Source organism: Hydra viridissima, unplaced genomic scaffold (genome assembly GCF_058129835.1).
Source record: "Hydra viridissima isolate aposymbiotic clone 2 unplaced genomic scaffold, HvirCarnegie_v1 scaffold_6, whole genome shotgun sequence".
NCBI lineage: Eukaryota > Metazoa > Cnidaria > Hydrozoa > Anthoathecata > Hydridae > Hydra > Hydra viridissima.
In genome coordinates, this window is record NW_028324305.1 from 9,018,314 (window position 1) to 9,034,962 (window position 16,649).

Below are 16,649 nucleotides of genomic sequence, written 5' to 3' on the forward strand. Positions count from 1 at the left end.
TAAAAAGGTGCATTGATAAACTAGATGACCAAATCCAGCTGGTTAATGATACTGTAGCTATAGCCATATTGAATAATGAAGATTGTGTAGAAAATATTCAGTCACTTTACATCCCTCAACTCAATTTGCTAAACGAAACAAAAATGGAAAAAGTAAAAATTGTTATAAAATTTAATAAATATAACTTTGTGAAAATAAGATTGTTTTATGTTATTTTTGACATGCGGATAAAAAACATGTTTTTTTAGGTTAGAGAGTGTAATGGTTTGGAAAACGAACTGATTTTTAAGAAAAGTGAGGGACCATGCATTCAACAGATTGAATTGATTTTGCAAAAACTCAAGGTACAGCGACAAGCATATCATGGGAAAAGTTTTATAGGAAACCATGTACATAAAATGCTAAAAGTAAATATGTGCTATATGTTTTACATATAATATTTTATATTTTTATATATAATATATATTTAATAATTATTATAATAATAATGATGATGACGGTGATAGTGCTGATGATAAAATAATAGTGATAATTATAAGCTGAAAGTACCAAGTAATGTATCATTTGTGTATTTTCAGAAAAAATCTATATTAGAGCTTTGTAATTCTGTTCCGCTTCTTGTTTATAACAATGGATTGTCTGGAACAACTGTTCATGAAAAATCAGTTGAAATCAGTAGCAAGTATAAACAACTTTTCAATAAGCTTTCCAATTGTTATAGCATATTTTCTTCAAAAAGTACTATGACAATAATTGAATTAACACAACTAGGTATGTTTTATGTAATAGTTTTGTAAATAAAATAGTTACTATTTTAAATAATTATTTTGTATTTGTTTTACATTGTAGTGCCTCTTTATTGCTTGTTTTATTGTATTGCATTAAATTTTTCTCACATAAACGTAAAAATCTAATTATGTAATAATTAATAGCTATATTTTAAATTTTATGGTATAGTTGACAACTATAAACTAAATTGCAAAAACCTAAACAATAAATTATATAATAAGAATAAAGACATAATATAATGTTTTTTTTTTTCTTCTGCTTAAGCATTTGATAACTGTGTTTTTGTATACAGAAACATATGTTGATGATTTAATGCAATTTTATCATGCCAAATGGCCTCAGGGTTCAGTGCCACCTAAGTTGCACATGATGGAAGATCATGCGATACCATTCTTACAAAAATGGGGTGCTGGCTTTGGATTCTATGGTGAACAAGGAGGTGAATCAATTCATCATGAGTTCAACAAATTAAAGATAATATATCAATCTATTCCTTCACCAACAAAGCGATTAAAAAGCATCCTTAAATCGCACCATCTAAAAACTAATCCTAAAAATAGAGCGCTGAGACCTAAAATTAAAAAAAGAAAAAGGAAATGATATCTGTGTTACATTTTAAAAATTATATGTCAATAAAAAAAAGTCAAAAAAGAAAATGTAAATAATTTAAAATTGATATTTAGTTTTGACTTTATATAAAAAATAAAGTTTTATTTATTTCAGAAAACTTTTTTATTTGAATTATTTTTATGTATATATAGCAAATATAAAAAGTTGAAAAAAGAAAATATAAATAATTTAAAAGAGGTATTTATTTATAACTTTATATAAAGAAAGAATTTTTTACATTGCAGAAAGCTATATTTTTAAGAAATGACACCTGTCATTTCTTATGGGTATTATTCTTGTTTTTATCAACATAAAAAAAAATTATATTTTGTTAAAATAGTTACTAATAAGAGGATATAAAGTAATAGGATTAAATGTAAATATGCTACAAATAATTTAAGCAAGGTAGTTATGTTAGTTTTTAAATAAATGTAACAAATTTATAATCATTCAAAATTTCTTAAACTAAAAAGTTGAGTAATATGAGAATATTATGTATCCAAAATAGTAAAAATTTCCGAATAATTATATCCATTGTATATTGCTAATAAACACCATAAAAGTATAAGGTAATTCAAAGAACTTACCGATAACAAAAAATTAACTGTATTTTTATCCTCAATTGTCAAATCCAATTGATTGTAATCCAAGAAAGTTAAATACCATATTCTTTATTTTTCATATTTCAAAGAATTTATTCAAATTTGTGTCAATGAATCAAAAATCAATCAACATCTCAATTGATTTTGTATCTATCAACACAACAAAATGTACATACAATAAACCATGTTACTTCCATCTAAAAGAGAAGAAAAACACACACATATATATAAATATATAAATTAGTAAAAACTTTTATTAAATTTTTTTCTTCACAGAAGAAAAAAATTATATAAGCATTTTTGCTAATTTATTATTGCTCTGTTCTTTAATAACATTGAGCACTCTATTTGTAGAATACACTAACATAATTTATATATAAAAATATATATATATATATTTATGTATGTATGTATATGTATATATATATATATATATATATATATATATGTGTGTGTGTGTGTGTGTGTGTGTATATTTATGTGTGTGTATATTTATATGTGTGTGCGTGTGTGTATATATATATATATATATATAATATTATTATTATTGTTATTATTATTATTTAGATGGAGATAATTATGGAATAACTCATTAGTCAGATAACAAAGTATACAATATTAATTTTAAGATAAGTAAGAAAAATTAAAAGTAATAATAAAAAATGAAACTTTATTATATTAGGACATAGTCCTATCAGTAAAAGCATACTTTTAAGCCAAAAAAAAGCTGAAGCAATAACCAAAAAAATATCATTAATATGGAACATATTTATCTGAAGTTTAAAAAAAAAAAATTTTGAATTCCTACAGTCAGATTTTTAAAAAATCGAATTTAAATAAATAAACAAATCTGTGTTTTACTCTAAAAAGTAACTAACTAGAGATGAAGTTTAAGCGCGCTAAGACCATTTTAATACTATTTTATTGATGTAATTATGAAATTATATGTATTAATATACTGATATAAGTTAAAAACAAGAGTACAGCATTATATTTCAAAGAAAATGTTAACAAATTAACGGTTGTCATATAAAATATTTTATGTCGTTAAGAGCCGCAGCCATTTTAAAAGTTCAAGACTTTTTTAAAAATTTTAACGCATGCGTGCCTAAACATAGCGCTTGTACACGACCGTGTCAAATAATTTTAAAATGACTTTTTCTGCCGCAGTTTCTAATAATTTAGATGAATTTGAAGCTGTTTTAGCTGCTATTGATAAAGATTTGTTGGAGACTGATCCTAATTTTAGTTCAACTGTTGAGTTAGCTGTTGGAAATATTCCTAACGCAAATGAAGAGCGTGTATTTTTGTGTTTATATTGCGAAAAAAGATGTTTATCACAAGGTGGTTTAACTCGTCACCTCAATGCCAAGCACAAGGACAAGCTTATTGATAAACAGTTTAGTAAAGAGAAAAAAATAGCAGAGCTTATTCTTCATTCTAATTGCTTTCAAAATTACTTGATTCAGAGTGCAGAAAAGCTTGCCATAGATGAATGCTACCCTACTAAAATAAGAACTGAATTTAAATATTTTAAATTAACATGTATAGAGGTCAATACAGCTTATTCTTTAATAAAAAGTATTATTGAATCATTTGATGGAAATGCTGAAAATTTTTACCCAGCTTTCTACAAAATATTTTCTGAAGCACCAAGTCCTTTTAAAAATCTTAGCCAAAACTGCACTCTTCTTTTAAGTTTTGAAGTTGCTAATCTTGTCTTGGCTCATCTGACTGGTGCCTCCTTTAATAATGATGTTTTAACATTTAAACATGAATCTTATCAGTTTACTGAAAAAGAAAAATCTATTATCGCTTATCTTAGTGGTTATGTTTTTGGTACCGTAAGATTGGGTGGCTTTGGCCCATTTTGCACCTTAATGTCTATTGCATGAAAGCCACAAAAGTTATTTCCTCAAACACTAAGTACTATTAGAAGTACATAGAAAGGACAGTTAGAACTATCTGTCTCCCATTTGAAAATTATTTACCTGAAGTATCTTTTGGGTGGTTTAAATGGTGGGCCAAAGTCGCCCTGTGTGTTAGGGTGACTTTGGCCCAACCCTGTAAAAAGGGACTAAAGGAAGCAAAACAACAATAAAAACAACAATATTTAGGCAAAGAAAATAAATTTACAAAAATAAAGTGACAAAAAAAGATGTAGTAACAAAGTTCTTGTATACAGTAAATAAAATGTAGGTACAAACTAAACAAGTATAGGTACCAAGTAAACAAAACAGTTTAGGTATAAAGTAAACAAAAATGGCTTAATAAATGTTTTAAAAAATTTAGTGAAAAAGTTCTGGAACTGAATAAATTCCTCTTTTGGAAATTTTCTTTGGTTCCTCAATAAAATCGACTATTTCAGACTGGGGAAAAAAAAGTTGCACTGCAGGTAGTGACCATTTCCAGTTAAGTCCATTTTTTTTCATAATAGTAATTTCTGCTCCATTTTTTCTTAATTTTTTCAACTGCAGAAAAAAAAATTTCCAAAGTTACTTTAAAATTATTCAATAGTTATTACATTAAATAATATTAGTTATCAAAATAATTAGTTATTAAGTTTACTAATTGATTAGCTAAATATAAATAATTCAAAATAAATAAACAAACCTGTCCAGGATTTAACTCTCCATTGCATTTAACAATTACATAACAATTCTCTACAAGATTTAACAATTTCTCCTTTTTACAAACATTTTTTGTTTTATCAATATTTTGAAAGTTCTTTTTGCCTAATGCTGAATGATCTAAAGATTCTGTATGACTTTCTACGACTAAACTTACATCCGCAAAAATTAGATTAGAAGTCTCAGTAGTTCCAGTATTTGTACTTGGGCCAGCAAAGTCAATGTTGTTGGTCTCAATTGTATTTATAATACTGATAGGTGTATCTACATTATTTGAATTTAATCTATTATTTTCATTTATAACACAAGATGATATATCTGTTGAACATAAGCTTTTACCTGGGACAGCATATACTTTATGTCGCTTTGGTTTTTTAGAACCATCTGAGGAATCATCCAGTGACTTACATAAATGATCTAAAAATGATTGGCTTACTAAATCAGTAGTTGAGTCTAAACCTACATTACAACATGGTAGTCGTGAAAGCACTTGAGACTTGTCTAATGGAAAAATTCCAGTTTTGCGAAAACCAGCTCTAAGGTTATCATTCCCATGTTCATTTAAGTTGGTAATTAAACGGTCTAAAAGTCTAGGAAATTCATCTTTAGGAAGAGAAGCAACTCTCCTTCCTTTTCCTTTCTCCTTCCATTCACATAATATTTTGCGCCAGTTAATCTTCATAGGTCTAAAGTAGGCAACATCTAATGGCTGCGTGAGATGTGTAGAGTTTGCTGGTAATGCCACAAAATGTTATTGCTTTGACATGCATCCAGTACTGCAATGCTCAAATGTGAAGATACGTTATCACCTATAATGACACTTCTTCCTTGAGCCTTCTTAAGTCTTGGAAGAAGTAAAGAGAAAAACCAGTCCTCAAAACATGTTGAGTCAAACCAACCACTTTTTGATCTGTTATAACGTGCTTTTGGTGGCCCATGTTCCATCCATGTATTCCATAACGACTCAGCTTTGTAAACAACATAAGGTGGTAGCAATTCACCATTAGCATTGCCACAAAACATTACAGAGAACGAGGTCTTTGTAGAATTAATTATGCGTTCAGGATACTTACATCCACGCTTTGTTAATATTTTTTTTTTACCTGGATCATCACTGAGATTGGTTTCATCATAATTCCATATATTATCAGGTGATATATTACTTATTTCATTTGATAGATTTATAAAGTAGTTATCAATCACAGTCGTTCCTATTTCTGCTCTCTTTCGCTTTATGTTGCTTGCAAATCTTACTGTGAGTTCTGGATTTCTTTTTAAAAAAGATCGAATCCAATCGCCACCTGGAAAATTATTTTTGAACTGAGGTATAACGACGCCTTTTTTCTCTAAATACCCTTTTACTATGCATCTTAAATCATATTTATCAACAGGAAAACCAAACTCAGATGATTTTATTGCATATGCCTTAAACATGTCTTCTTCTTTTGATGTAAATATTTGCTGACCACCATACTTTTTAGGATATGTCTGTTTTATTTTATTTTTTAATGTTGATCTTGGTATATCGTATTTCAAAGCTGCTTGTCGTTGAGTAATTAAACCATTCTTTAAATCTTTTAATGCATTGTCTAACTGTTCTAAAGTATAAGTAACATATTTTCTTTTTCCACGATTTGGCTTGTAATTTTGTGGCATATTTAAACTAAGAACTAAACAAATTTCGCTATTTACTAATACAAACTGTTATACTGATTTTCTATTGAATTACTACTACAAAATTTTTCATTCCAACATAGTAACAACCATAATATCTATAAATGATCACTAAAAAAGGTTTACTCTAATACATGGGGTGACTTTAGCCCGGGCCAATGTCACCCTATGTAGTGGGCCAAAGACAACCTATCTTTTTTTAATCTCAATTGCAAAAAAGTAATAAACTGTTAAGCTTTCAAAACAAGATAGAATTAAACACTAATGGTTTAAAATTAATTCAGTGTATATTCCAATAAAAAACCTTCTCCAGGTACTGCTATCGATGTAAAAGTTTACACACCTAAAAAAATTCGGATTTTAGGTGCTTCTTCTAAAGTGCAACTTACAATAATATCACAAAGACTCGAGTTAAGTAAACTAAGTTAGACTAAATAAATAATAAATTTCCCACAATTTGCTACTAAACATTAACCGGCATACCTTGAGGTATCGATTTTAAACCATTTTTAAACAAAAATTTTGCTTGGGCTAAAGTCAACCCGTAGGGCCAAAGCCACCCAATCTTACGGTACCTTTTATTGTAGAATTAGATTTAGTTCTAACATGTTTAGTTTGTATCATAAACAGTGTTTATCATTTTTGCTTGCTGGTAAATGTACAGGAGAAACAATTTCTTTGCCAGAGCATAAACATGTTAATTTGCATGATAGGGGTGGTTTATGGAAAGTAAGTAAAGAGGTTATTTGTATCTTTACTACTGCAGAGTACCATTTTATTTCTATGGCAAAAAAGTCATCTCATACTATCAATTGCAAAGAAATAGTTGATACGTTAATTAAAGACTCTTTTGTGCTTGTTAACTTTTCAAAAATTATACATAGTTCAACTGATAAAGTTCAAAAAGAAATAGCACTTAATTTATTAGAAGATCTTCTAACTCTGTATATACGTGTTCTTACATTTTCATATATGAAAGATAAGTTGCAAGCTTTCAAGATTTCTAAAAGTCAAACTAAATCAAATGCATTAAGAACAGCAATTAAAAAAAAGTCTCAACTTTGGAACAAGGACATTAAAGACTTGGCATGACTTGGACTTATGAAAACGGCTATTTTCATAGCCACATATCTTTTAAAAATATTAATAGCATATTACTAACTACTCCTGAAGTAGTAAAATGAATACTTAATGACTTACTTTTATGATGTATAAGTTTATGATATATTTCTTATTGATATTGTATAAATCAACTTTGATATATACAACATCAATAACAAAATTAATATAATTGTTTTTTCAATTTTAAATCAACAATAACACATCTAATATTTTATAGTGTTACCATTTTTTTAAATTGTAATTGTAGACAGATCTTTAAAATTGATTATTTTTGACCAATACATTTATACCAAAAAATATTTTAAAAATAGTGTACTACATTTTTAAAAAAGAAAATAAGTCGAAATCTATATATATTAAATTTTAAGTGAAAAATATTAATAATTGAACTCATGAAAAAATATTATCTTATGTTTAATACAGTTTTTACTTGGTTTAAATTTTTTTTTAACACGATTTAATACTATCACTCGTATTATCTGTATAGCTAATTACATTTCCAGTTACAGGAAGAAATACTTTCTGATTTCTTATCATGTTATCATTGTAACCAACGTCATTAACAGAGGATTATCTTTTCGTGATCCAAGTGATCGTTGGCGTCCAAAATAATTTTCAATTGGATCCTGACAAAAGCGTTCAGTTAAAACATATTTTACGTTTTGCTGCAGTAAAAACTGAACAGATTCTATAATTGAATGAACTGTAATCTTCAAACCTTCATATGTTTGATGGGCAATGAACATCTTTGATTTTGAAATATCTCCAGGATGCTCTTCAATAGATTTTAACCAATCTTCAAAATATTGCAAAAAAACACTTTGTAACCAAAAAAACCTATCATCATTTAATGATGAGAATGGAGCTAGATTTGGTTTTAGATCAAATTTATGACCATTTAAACTTCTTATATTCATTATATCAAAGAAGCTATCCATTAAGGCACAAAACTTAGCAGTGCCTTCAGCTTCAGGTGGTCCGTAATGTAATAAAACTTTTGATACAATAGAACTTAGCACTTGAGCAGCAAGTTTAACATTCATTATTGAATATGGCGTCAATTTTATATGTTCAAAAGTGAGTTTAGGCAAAATATGTAAGCCACATTCTCTGTCCTCATAAAATATATCAGCAATATGATTCCACAATATGAACATACCACCATTCCACATATATCTTGTTCCTTCCGCATTTTTTGAGTTAGATAAACAGTTACGAATTGTCTTAATTAAATGTGGTGGGTCAGATATAAAACAAATAAATCGTTTTTCTGAACTAAAATAGTTAAGGGTTCTATATGTGACATCAACATGTGGATTCATATCATCATTACGTGTCATGGTAAAATGCATTTTAAACAACTTGCGATTTACAGAAGCTCCATCACAAGTTACAACAATAACTTTTAAGGAATTTAATTCACAAATTCCAATTGCTTTCCAAAGCAATGGAAAAATTTGACAAGCGGTGGCTCCAGTTGTTGCAAAGTTAGCTAAACTAAATTTAAAAGGATTGACAATACTACGAACAAGAAATACTAAAGCATGGGTAGCAAAATCATCTACTTTTGGCAAAGTTGCTATGTTAACATCAGCATCACCAAGATCAACATAACCCACAATCTCCCCAGTGTGCTTGTCCCAAACTAAGTTTTCCTGAATTTTCATTTAATCCATTAGAATGACAATAAATTTTTCTTGCTCAGAAAAATCTTTGGTTTTTTCTTTTAATTCATCAATTATTTCCTTACGTGGATTTAAACGTTTAGGTTTAATGTAATTTTTATAATCACGTAAGCGACGACGACTTGGAAGGACAAGAAAACCTGTTCCTGATTTCTCATTGTAACGTATATCATCATACATTGCAGCAGACTTTGATGCTAGTGAAAGACAGTATCGAATTATTATAGGATGATATCTTACATTAGTTGGAGATAACCTCAAATATTTTTGCTGCTCCTCCCAAAATAGCTTCATAAAAGGTGAGATTTTGTTTTGATCTGCATTTGACATAATTGATATTAAATCATCACTTAAACTGGAACTGATAGTCAGGGCAGATTTTGAAATTGAATTTTGTAAATCAATGATTTTTTCTTTCAACTCCTTATTTTCAATTCTATAGTTTTGAATTGTTAACTTTAGGCGATCTGGAGAAGTCAATGATATTGGTGCATTAAGTTTAGCAGGCTTTTTCGCTACACTGTGCTTTCTTTTTGATGATTTGGAAGACTTAGAAATTAAAGTTTTTTCATTTATAATACAGTTATCACAACAATACAGTTTGCTCAAAACTGAACATGTACTTGATCTGAAATACTCAGTTTGATAAGTACCATGAAAGTTAAATTCTGTTTGATTATATATTTTAGGGACACAATGTTTGATGGCAGACTTTTTTGCTTCATTGAGTGACACTCCTAGACAAATACTATAACTTGAAATAACTTTGATCAAGTTTGACAAAGTGATATTTTTCATTGAACTGTCATAACTTTTATAAACTTCATGGGTTGATGGTAAACGCCAGGCATAAATGCGAAGTATAAATGTAAAGAAGCATCAATAAATATGTCTGTTTTTGTAACTTCATGAATTTCATCTTTTTCAAAAATATGAACAAGAGAAATATTATCATTTGTATTCCAACCAGAAGGAAGATTAAGATGTACTATACGCTTAGTAAATTCTTCCATTGATTTGTAACATTCCTGGATTGAGTTTGATTGAGTATTTAAATTGGATTTCTTATCAACTATGATTTCTGCAGATTTACGAGATGTTGTGCTTAAAATAAAATTATCAATTCAAGTAGTTTATTTGCAATTATACAACAGTATAAACAAAAAACTATTTTCAAGCTTATATATATATATATATATATATATATATATATATATATATATATATATATATATATATATATATATATATATATATATATATATATATATATTCTTTATTATTTTTCAAAATAATTTTATTTTACCTTGAAATAGAAAAACTTTTCTGTGGTAAATTTATTTTTGGTATTGATCCAGGAATAAGTTTAGTTTTTAAATCATCTAAAATTATAAAAATGTACCTGAATTTTCTTGTTTCCAGTATAGATACCAACACAATGTTAATACTGATATAATATTTGTCAACTAATCCAGCTAAGTAAACTTTATATAAAATGTAAAGTTTATTAGGCTCTATTAGCTAACATTTAAAATAAATATATTTTGAAGATAACGTATTATATCTGAAGTCATCCATCTAATTATACAGTCAATGAAATGCTTCCATATATTATAATTGTATGGCATATACAAACCAATTTCTTGAAGCAGCAGATATATTGAATATATAAAATATTGCAATTTACTCACGACGAAGAAGTTGATCCTTTGTGTAATGACGTTCACAAATATAAAGATTTCTTTTTTCGATTTGAGCTTTTAATCCTTTGTCAATCACTCTGTCATGTGTAATTACACTTATTAACTTCTGTCTCCAGTTTGCGCTATATTCGTCATCTTTTGTTGGAATACGAAATATAGACAATCCAACATGATTTCTTGATACTGAACAACCAAATATAGCGCAATTGGCTCCTGGCATTTTCAATATTTATCACAGAGTAAATGAAATTAAATAGCAGCTAAGAGCTATGTTTACAATTTGATGCACTCTAAAGTAATCTGAGCACTAGTATTGAAAGGAACTTAAGTGTTATTTAAATACTATGACTATGCTTTAACCACAGTCAAAAGAATAAATTTTTGTGACTATGCTTGAGCTTAGTTTTCGTTTCATTAAAAAAAGACGAAATGAGAAATGAAAGAAATACGGATATGAAAAAATGTAAAAAATGAGCTGATAATTTCTGTGACTTCATGTTCATACTAAAGAACTTAACAAACGCATTTTCCAATATACTTAAATCGAGTTTATCGAAAAAAATGAATGCTACTTTTGCCAGAAGGCTTCGAAGAAAAGTAAGAAAAGCAAAAGGAATCGAAGTTTTGTCGAACTTTAGCGAGAAAAGAAAAAAAAAAATTTAGATATAAAAAAATTAGAATAAGAAAATTGTTTAAAAAAAAAATCATAAGTTTAACAATAGATGCTTTCATATTATCTCAAGTGGGTGTTTAAGATTTCTCTAACTAAATATATTCTTTAAATAAATCACGATAACTTCCGCAGTTTTCAAGGCAACCCTATGAGCAAAATGAGCTTTCGCGGAGCTCTTAGAGCTCTACAATAAACTCCGCTTGGAGAGTAGATTGAAGAGTAGATTTTGTTATGTGCATATATTATGTATTATATTGATTCAATTTTACTTTTTATATGAAAATTATGCTCTCTATGCTATAGTTTGTCTTTTCAAGGAATGTATAATATTTTTCAACTACATAAAGTTACTTTCAGTTTATTCATTTAAATGAGTCGAGTAGAGCTCTCTGCAGAATTTTTTTTATTAACAAATTTTTTTTGTTAAATATTTAACATTTCACGCATTAATGCGTACGCATGCGCCTCAAAGCAACATTTCACGTGAAATGTTGCTTTGAGGCGCATGCGCATAATTTTATAATTTTATCTTTGCCTTGCATTTTATAATTTCACAAGGAGAAAACATGTCTGCAATATATTTTGTTAAAATTTCAAATAATGGAATTACAAAAGGTTGATTTATGGCATAATGGAATTAAAAAAGGCTGATTTATGATATAATGAAATTTACAAAAGGTTGAATTACAAAATGGAATTACATAAGGTTGCAATATATTTTGTTAAAGTTTCAAATAATTTAATTACAAAAAATAAAATAGCACTTAGATATATATATATTGCTCGTTTACGGAGGAGTTTAGGGTTTGAATTTTATATTCGTAAATATTTTGTGTATTTAGTATTTAAATTACAGTATACTGTAAATAACTGTTTATAACACTATAGTGTTATAAACAAACACTGATAATAAGTGTCAGTCAGTCTGATTAAAACAATATTTTTATTAATATTGTTTGTATCATTTTTTTTACTTGGAATTGTATATTGATATATTGATATATATACTGGAATTATATATAGTTTTTGTTATGTTAAACTACTTTAACATTACTAGAATAATATATTATGTAATGTTAAAACTTTGTCTACAAATATATAATTATACATCTGTCAATATAGTCAAATTATGTTTTATCTTTTTTAATGCAAGTTATAAATTCCATTAAATCTTTTGATTGCAATTTTTTTTTCTCAGAATTTAGTACTTCTAGATCCCCTATGTTTGGAGATATGTCTCCTTCAGCCAGGACTAGAAGACAAAGTTCTTTAGACAGGGATGTTGGACTTACTTCAACACCAATGAGGAAAAGGAGCAGTCCCAGTAAAAAAGGTAGGTAATGATAAAAGACTGGATTTTGTTATTAAGAAATTAAATTAAAAAGTTTTTGTATCATGTATAGTTTGTGCAGAATAAATATTTTTTTTGTTAAATAATAACTGTAAAACTAATGATAATTAATTATGCATGTATTACCAGATTAAAGATAATTGATAAGGGATAATTAATGGTTTCTTTTTGTGATATTTTTAATTTTGCATTTATTATCCAATTCTTCTAGATCACCTGTGTTTGGGGATAGGTCTCCTGTCATGTGTAGAGAACTAAGTCCTACTGCCAAGGGCATAGGACTTACTTTGCCACCAAAGGAGGCTAGGAACAGTCCCTGTGTAAGAGGTAGGAAATGATAAGTGAAGGACTGAGTTTAAGTGTAAGAATTATATATATATATATATATATATATATATATATATATATATATATATATATATATATATATATATATATATATATATATATATATATATATATATATATATATATATATATATATATATATATTGAATTTGAATCTGCGTAATAGGAGTTCCAATATAAAAAATACATTAAGATTAAAAGCTCAACAGTCTTAAATTTTTTCATTACTTTTTTTTGTTAAGTTGAAGCTGATGCTGAATTTAATGAGTGGTGCAATGGAACACTGGGTAGTTCAAATAGGCACAGAAAGAAAGCCAGCGATATGTCTCAAACAGGTAAATAGTGTATTTAAAGTCTATGGTCTGTGTGATCTGACATTGTTTACTTTTTACATAACAAATATACTCTCTCAATTACAACATAGGATTGTAATTAAACTTTTGCTGTAAATAAGAATTAAACTTCATTTCATAATTGAGCGATAAAAATACTGAATAATTTTCAATTTTTTTAGAGATTAATTAGCACATGATAAAGTTAAGGATAATCCGATGATAAAGCTAAGGATAATCCGATATTAGGATGCCTGCCTTTGACCACAAAAGAGCAGTATTTTGATTTGGAGCAAAAATTGAAAAATGACTCCTTTGTCAAAACTTGGGTAAGTTAACACAATATGTATTTTCTTATTATTTAAGTAAGTTAATATGTTAAAAATGGAATCTATTATTATGTTATTTAAATGTAGGGAGCCTTCATATGCTCTAGCCACATGCTAATATAAATCAAATTATAACTTATAAAAATTTATTCATTTATTTATACTGCAGCTACTCTAACTAGAAAAATATTTAGCAAATGACATAAAATTTTTTGCAAGGTTTTGAAATATAAAATAAAGATGAACGTTACAAGGGCTTTTGAAGATTTTTTTGTCCGCTTCTATCTGAAGTTGTTATTTTGTTTTGTTTTTAATTGTAATCTTGGTTGTTGTTAAGTATAACAGGCATCTAAAAAATCTTTATACGAAAAAAAATCTTTATATAAAATGAACATGTGAAATAATGCAGATTAAGTTTTACATTATATTATATTTTTTTATATCTTATTGGTATAGCATTATCTATATTAATGTTATGTAAAATACTTTTTTCACAAAATGTTTTTATTTCCTACAGAAAATGTCGCTTTTGGAACATACAAAGGCACTCACCTTGACGACATTTGCAACAAGGACAGCAGCTAAAATGATAATGAAAGAAATTTTCTCTCAAGATATGTTAAAAACAATTTGTTATGCTGGAAATAAAACATCTGGAAAGAAGGTGGCAGTCAAGAATGGGAGTGTGTACTGATAGGCGAGTAATGACAACTATAGATTTTTATATAAAAACATAGTCTTTACATTGAATATTACAAAATAAATTCAATCTATTTTTAGCTGTGTTAAAAAATCTGGGCCACAAAGACGTTGTAAAAATTGAAAAAGGCCTGAAAGAAGCCATGTTCAAGGCTAACAACAATGTTACAAAGGAGAACAGAAAAACAAAATTTTAATAACTTTTTTAGATTTGAAATTAAATTTGAATTGCTCTTATAGATTTTGTTTTTTATTATTTTGTTTATTATAATATAATATAGTGATAAAAAATAAAAATACATAACAATTATATTTAACCTTATAATTTATTTAGTTATAAATACAATATATTATCTGTGTAATTATACACATAATTTATTATAATTGTGAGTTAGAAAACCTTAAAAAGAAAAAATCTATACTTCTCAACTCATTCGTTAAATGCGATGTGTTTTAATTATCATATAAGTTGTATATTGGTGTTGTTATCAAGCTTCCCAGTTTATTGGTGTTGCTATCAAGCTTCCCAGTTTACTATGCCTTAAAATGAAGAATTTCTTAAGGATTAATGGTATTTTAAGGGCAAATTGTTTCAGACATTTTTTATCAAGGCACATTTTCTAGCTTAAATTTAGTATATAGTTATACTGTTAATTTTTAAACATTAAGGTGTGTTTGGGGATGATCCTATTAAGGGATTGGTTTTGGCAAAATCATGACAGGATAGTTTCTTACAAATGTCATGACAGTGGACAGTATCCGATGAATATGGTGTGTTTTTATTTATTCCTGATGATATACGCATAGCCATGATGATCTTCTCTTGGCAATGGATAAATGAGATAATACATTATTTTGTTGTTTAAGTTTTTTTTAGTTGTCATGGATGGAGCTTGGAGGGCGGTTGACTGCCCATGAGCGTCTTTTACTGGTGTTTAACACATTTATAGCACATGTAACGTGTGCATTCATTTAAATATCAATGGCTTTGGAACTCATGGCAAACATTTTTGATAACCTGGAAAATTTGCTGAAAAGTGAGTTTGTTATAGATTTACTACAAACAATTTTGTGTGTGTGTGTGTGTGTGTGTGTGTGTGTGTGTGTGTGTGTGTGTGTGTGTGTGTGTGTGTGTGTGTGTGTGTGTGTGTGTGTGTGTGTGTGTGTGTGTGTGTGTGTGTGTGTGTATATATATATATATATAACGTTAGACAATATTGTTTCATCCTTAAAAATTCTTCAGTAGTCTATTGTTTTTTATAAGACCAAATTTCAGCAATAAAAATAGAAAACTGTTTTAAAGCAATTAAAAGATTGCTCAAACAGTTGCTCTACATCTTAGTGCACCAGCAATATGGGCCTCAGGGGAATGTTGAAAAATATTATCCCATATCAAAAAGTATTATTTGGCCCAGGGATTATTCCCCCATCCGCCCTAGCCCCTCTCATTGGCTATGATTGTATATAACATTCTCTTATACCTGTGAATTTAAGCATAACTATCATGTTTTTATATTTAATTATAGAGTTAAGTTTATTGTACAAAAATAGTCACTATTTTAACATAATGTATTTATAGCTTCAACTATTCAAATTTTCTCAGGCAACCAAGACAAAAAAGATGGCACGATTGGCGATTAGAGATAGCAAAGTAGCACGATTTGCTAATAAGTGATCTCTGGCTCTAATGATTTGCTGCGATAAGACAGAAGTTTCAATGGAGGAAGATAAGAAGGAAGACAGTGAAGAAAGTAGTGAGGAAGAAAGTAATAACGAACCTTAAAAATAAAGCGGAAGATTATGTTTTAAGTAAATATTGATATCATGTGATAATATTAATACTATGTAAATGATAATGGTAATTTTTATTATATTTTATTAATAAAATAAAAATTTATAAAACGATCACGCTCTATTACTCTTTTTTAAATATAAAAATTGAATCTTCTTCAATTAAGTGAAGATTCAATTTTTCTCATAGTACCTATATGGTTTAATAAACCATATATGTACTATGAGATGTCTCGTTAAAGACCTCTTCAAGGAGCTCCTGGATGAGCTATGTGAAAACCAAATGAAGAGCTCAGTAAGAAGAGCTCTTGG

The 16,649-nt window shown here is 27.8% G+C and overlaps 3 protein-coding genes and 1 pseudogene across 4 annotated transcripts in view; 3 read left to right on the forward strand and 1 right to left on the reverse strand.

Annotated features, from left to right (window-relative positions):
* Positions 1-1,404, forward strand: part of LOC149886907 (uncharacterized) — a 5,637-nt gene extending 4,233 nt beyond the window's left edge. The window contains exons 8-11 of the mRNA XM_090090878.1: positions 1-152; positions 249-407; positions 579-771; positions 1,082-1,404. The exon at positions 1-152 is cut by the window's left edge and continues 175 nt beyond it. Of these exons, the coding sequence (XP_089947004.1) occupies positions 1-152; positions 249-407; positions 579-771; positions 1,082-1,389 (812 nt within the window). The 3' untranslated portion in view covers positions 1,390-1,404. The remainder of the gene's footprint in view (positions 153-248; positions 408-578; positions 772-1,081) is intronic.
* Positions 1,405-3,151: 1,747 nt separating this feature from the next.
* On the forward strand, positions 3,152-7,396 carry LOC149886908 (uncharacterized). The gene is made up of 2 exons (XM_090091450.1): positions 3,152-3,882; positions 6,919-7,396. Exons 1-2 carry the CDS (start codon positions 3,152-3,154, stop codon positions 7,394-7,396), a joined length of 1,209 nt encoding a protein of 402 aa, XP_089947576.1.
* Positions 4,113-6,876, reverse strand: LOC145187667 (uncharacterized; annotated as a pseudogene). Its single transcript, XR_016453514.1, has 2 exons — positions 4,614-6,876; positions 4,113-4,471 (listed from the first exon to the last, which is right to left on the reverse strand). The product of XR_016453514.1 is annotated as an uncharacterized LOC145187667 (transcript).
* Positions 7,397-12,006: 4,610 nt separating the features above from the next.
* On the forward strand, positions 12,007-14,783 carry LOC149886909 (uncharacterized). Its single transcript, XM_090091451.1, has 7 exons — positions 12,007-12,193; positions 12,686-12,820; positions 13,034-13,165; positions 13,429-13,521; positions 13,732-13,847; positions 14,365-14,544; positions 14,628-14,783. The coding sequence occupies exons 2-6, from the start codon at positions 12,709-12,711 to the stop codon at positions 14,539-14,541; spliced, it is 630 nt and encodes a 209-aa protein (XP_089947577.1). The 5' UTR covers positions 12,007-12,193; positions 12,686-12,708; the 3' UTR covers positions 14,542-14,544; positions 14,628-14,783.
* The last annotated feature ends 1,866 nt before the right edge of the window (positions 14,784-16,649 follow it).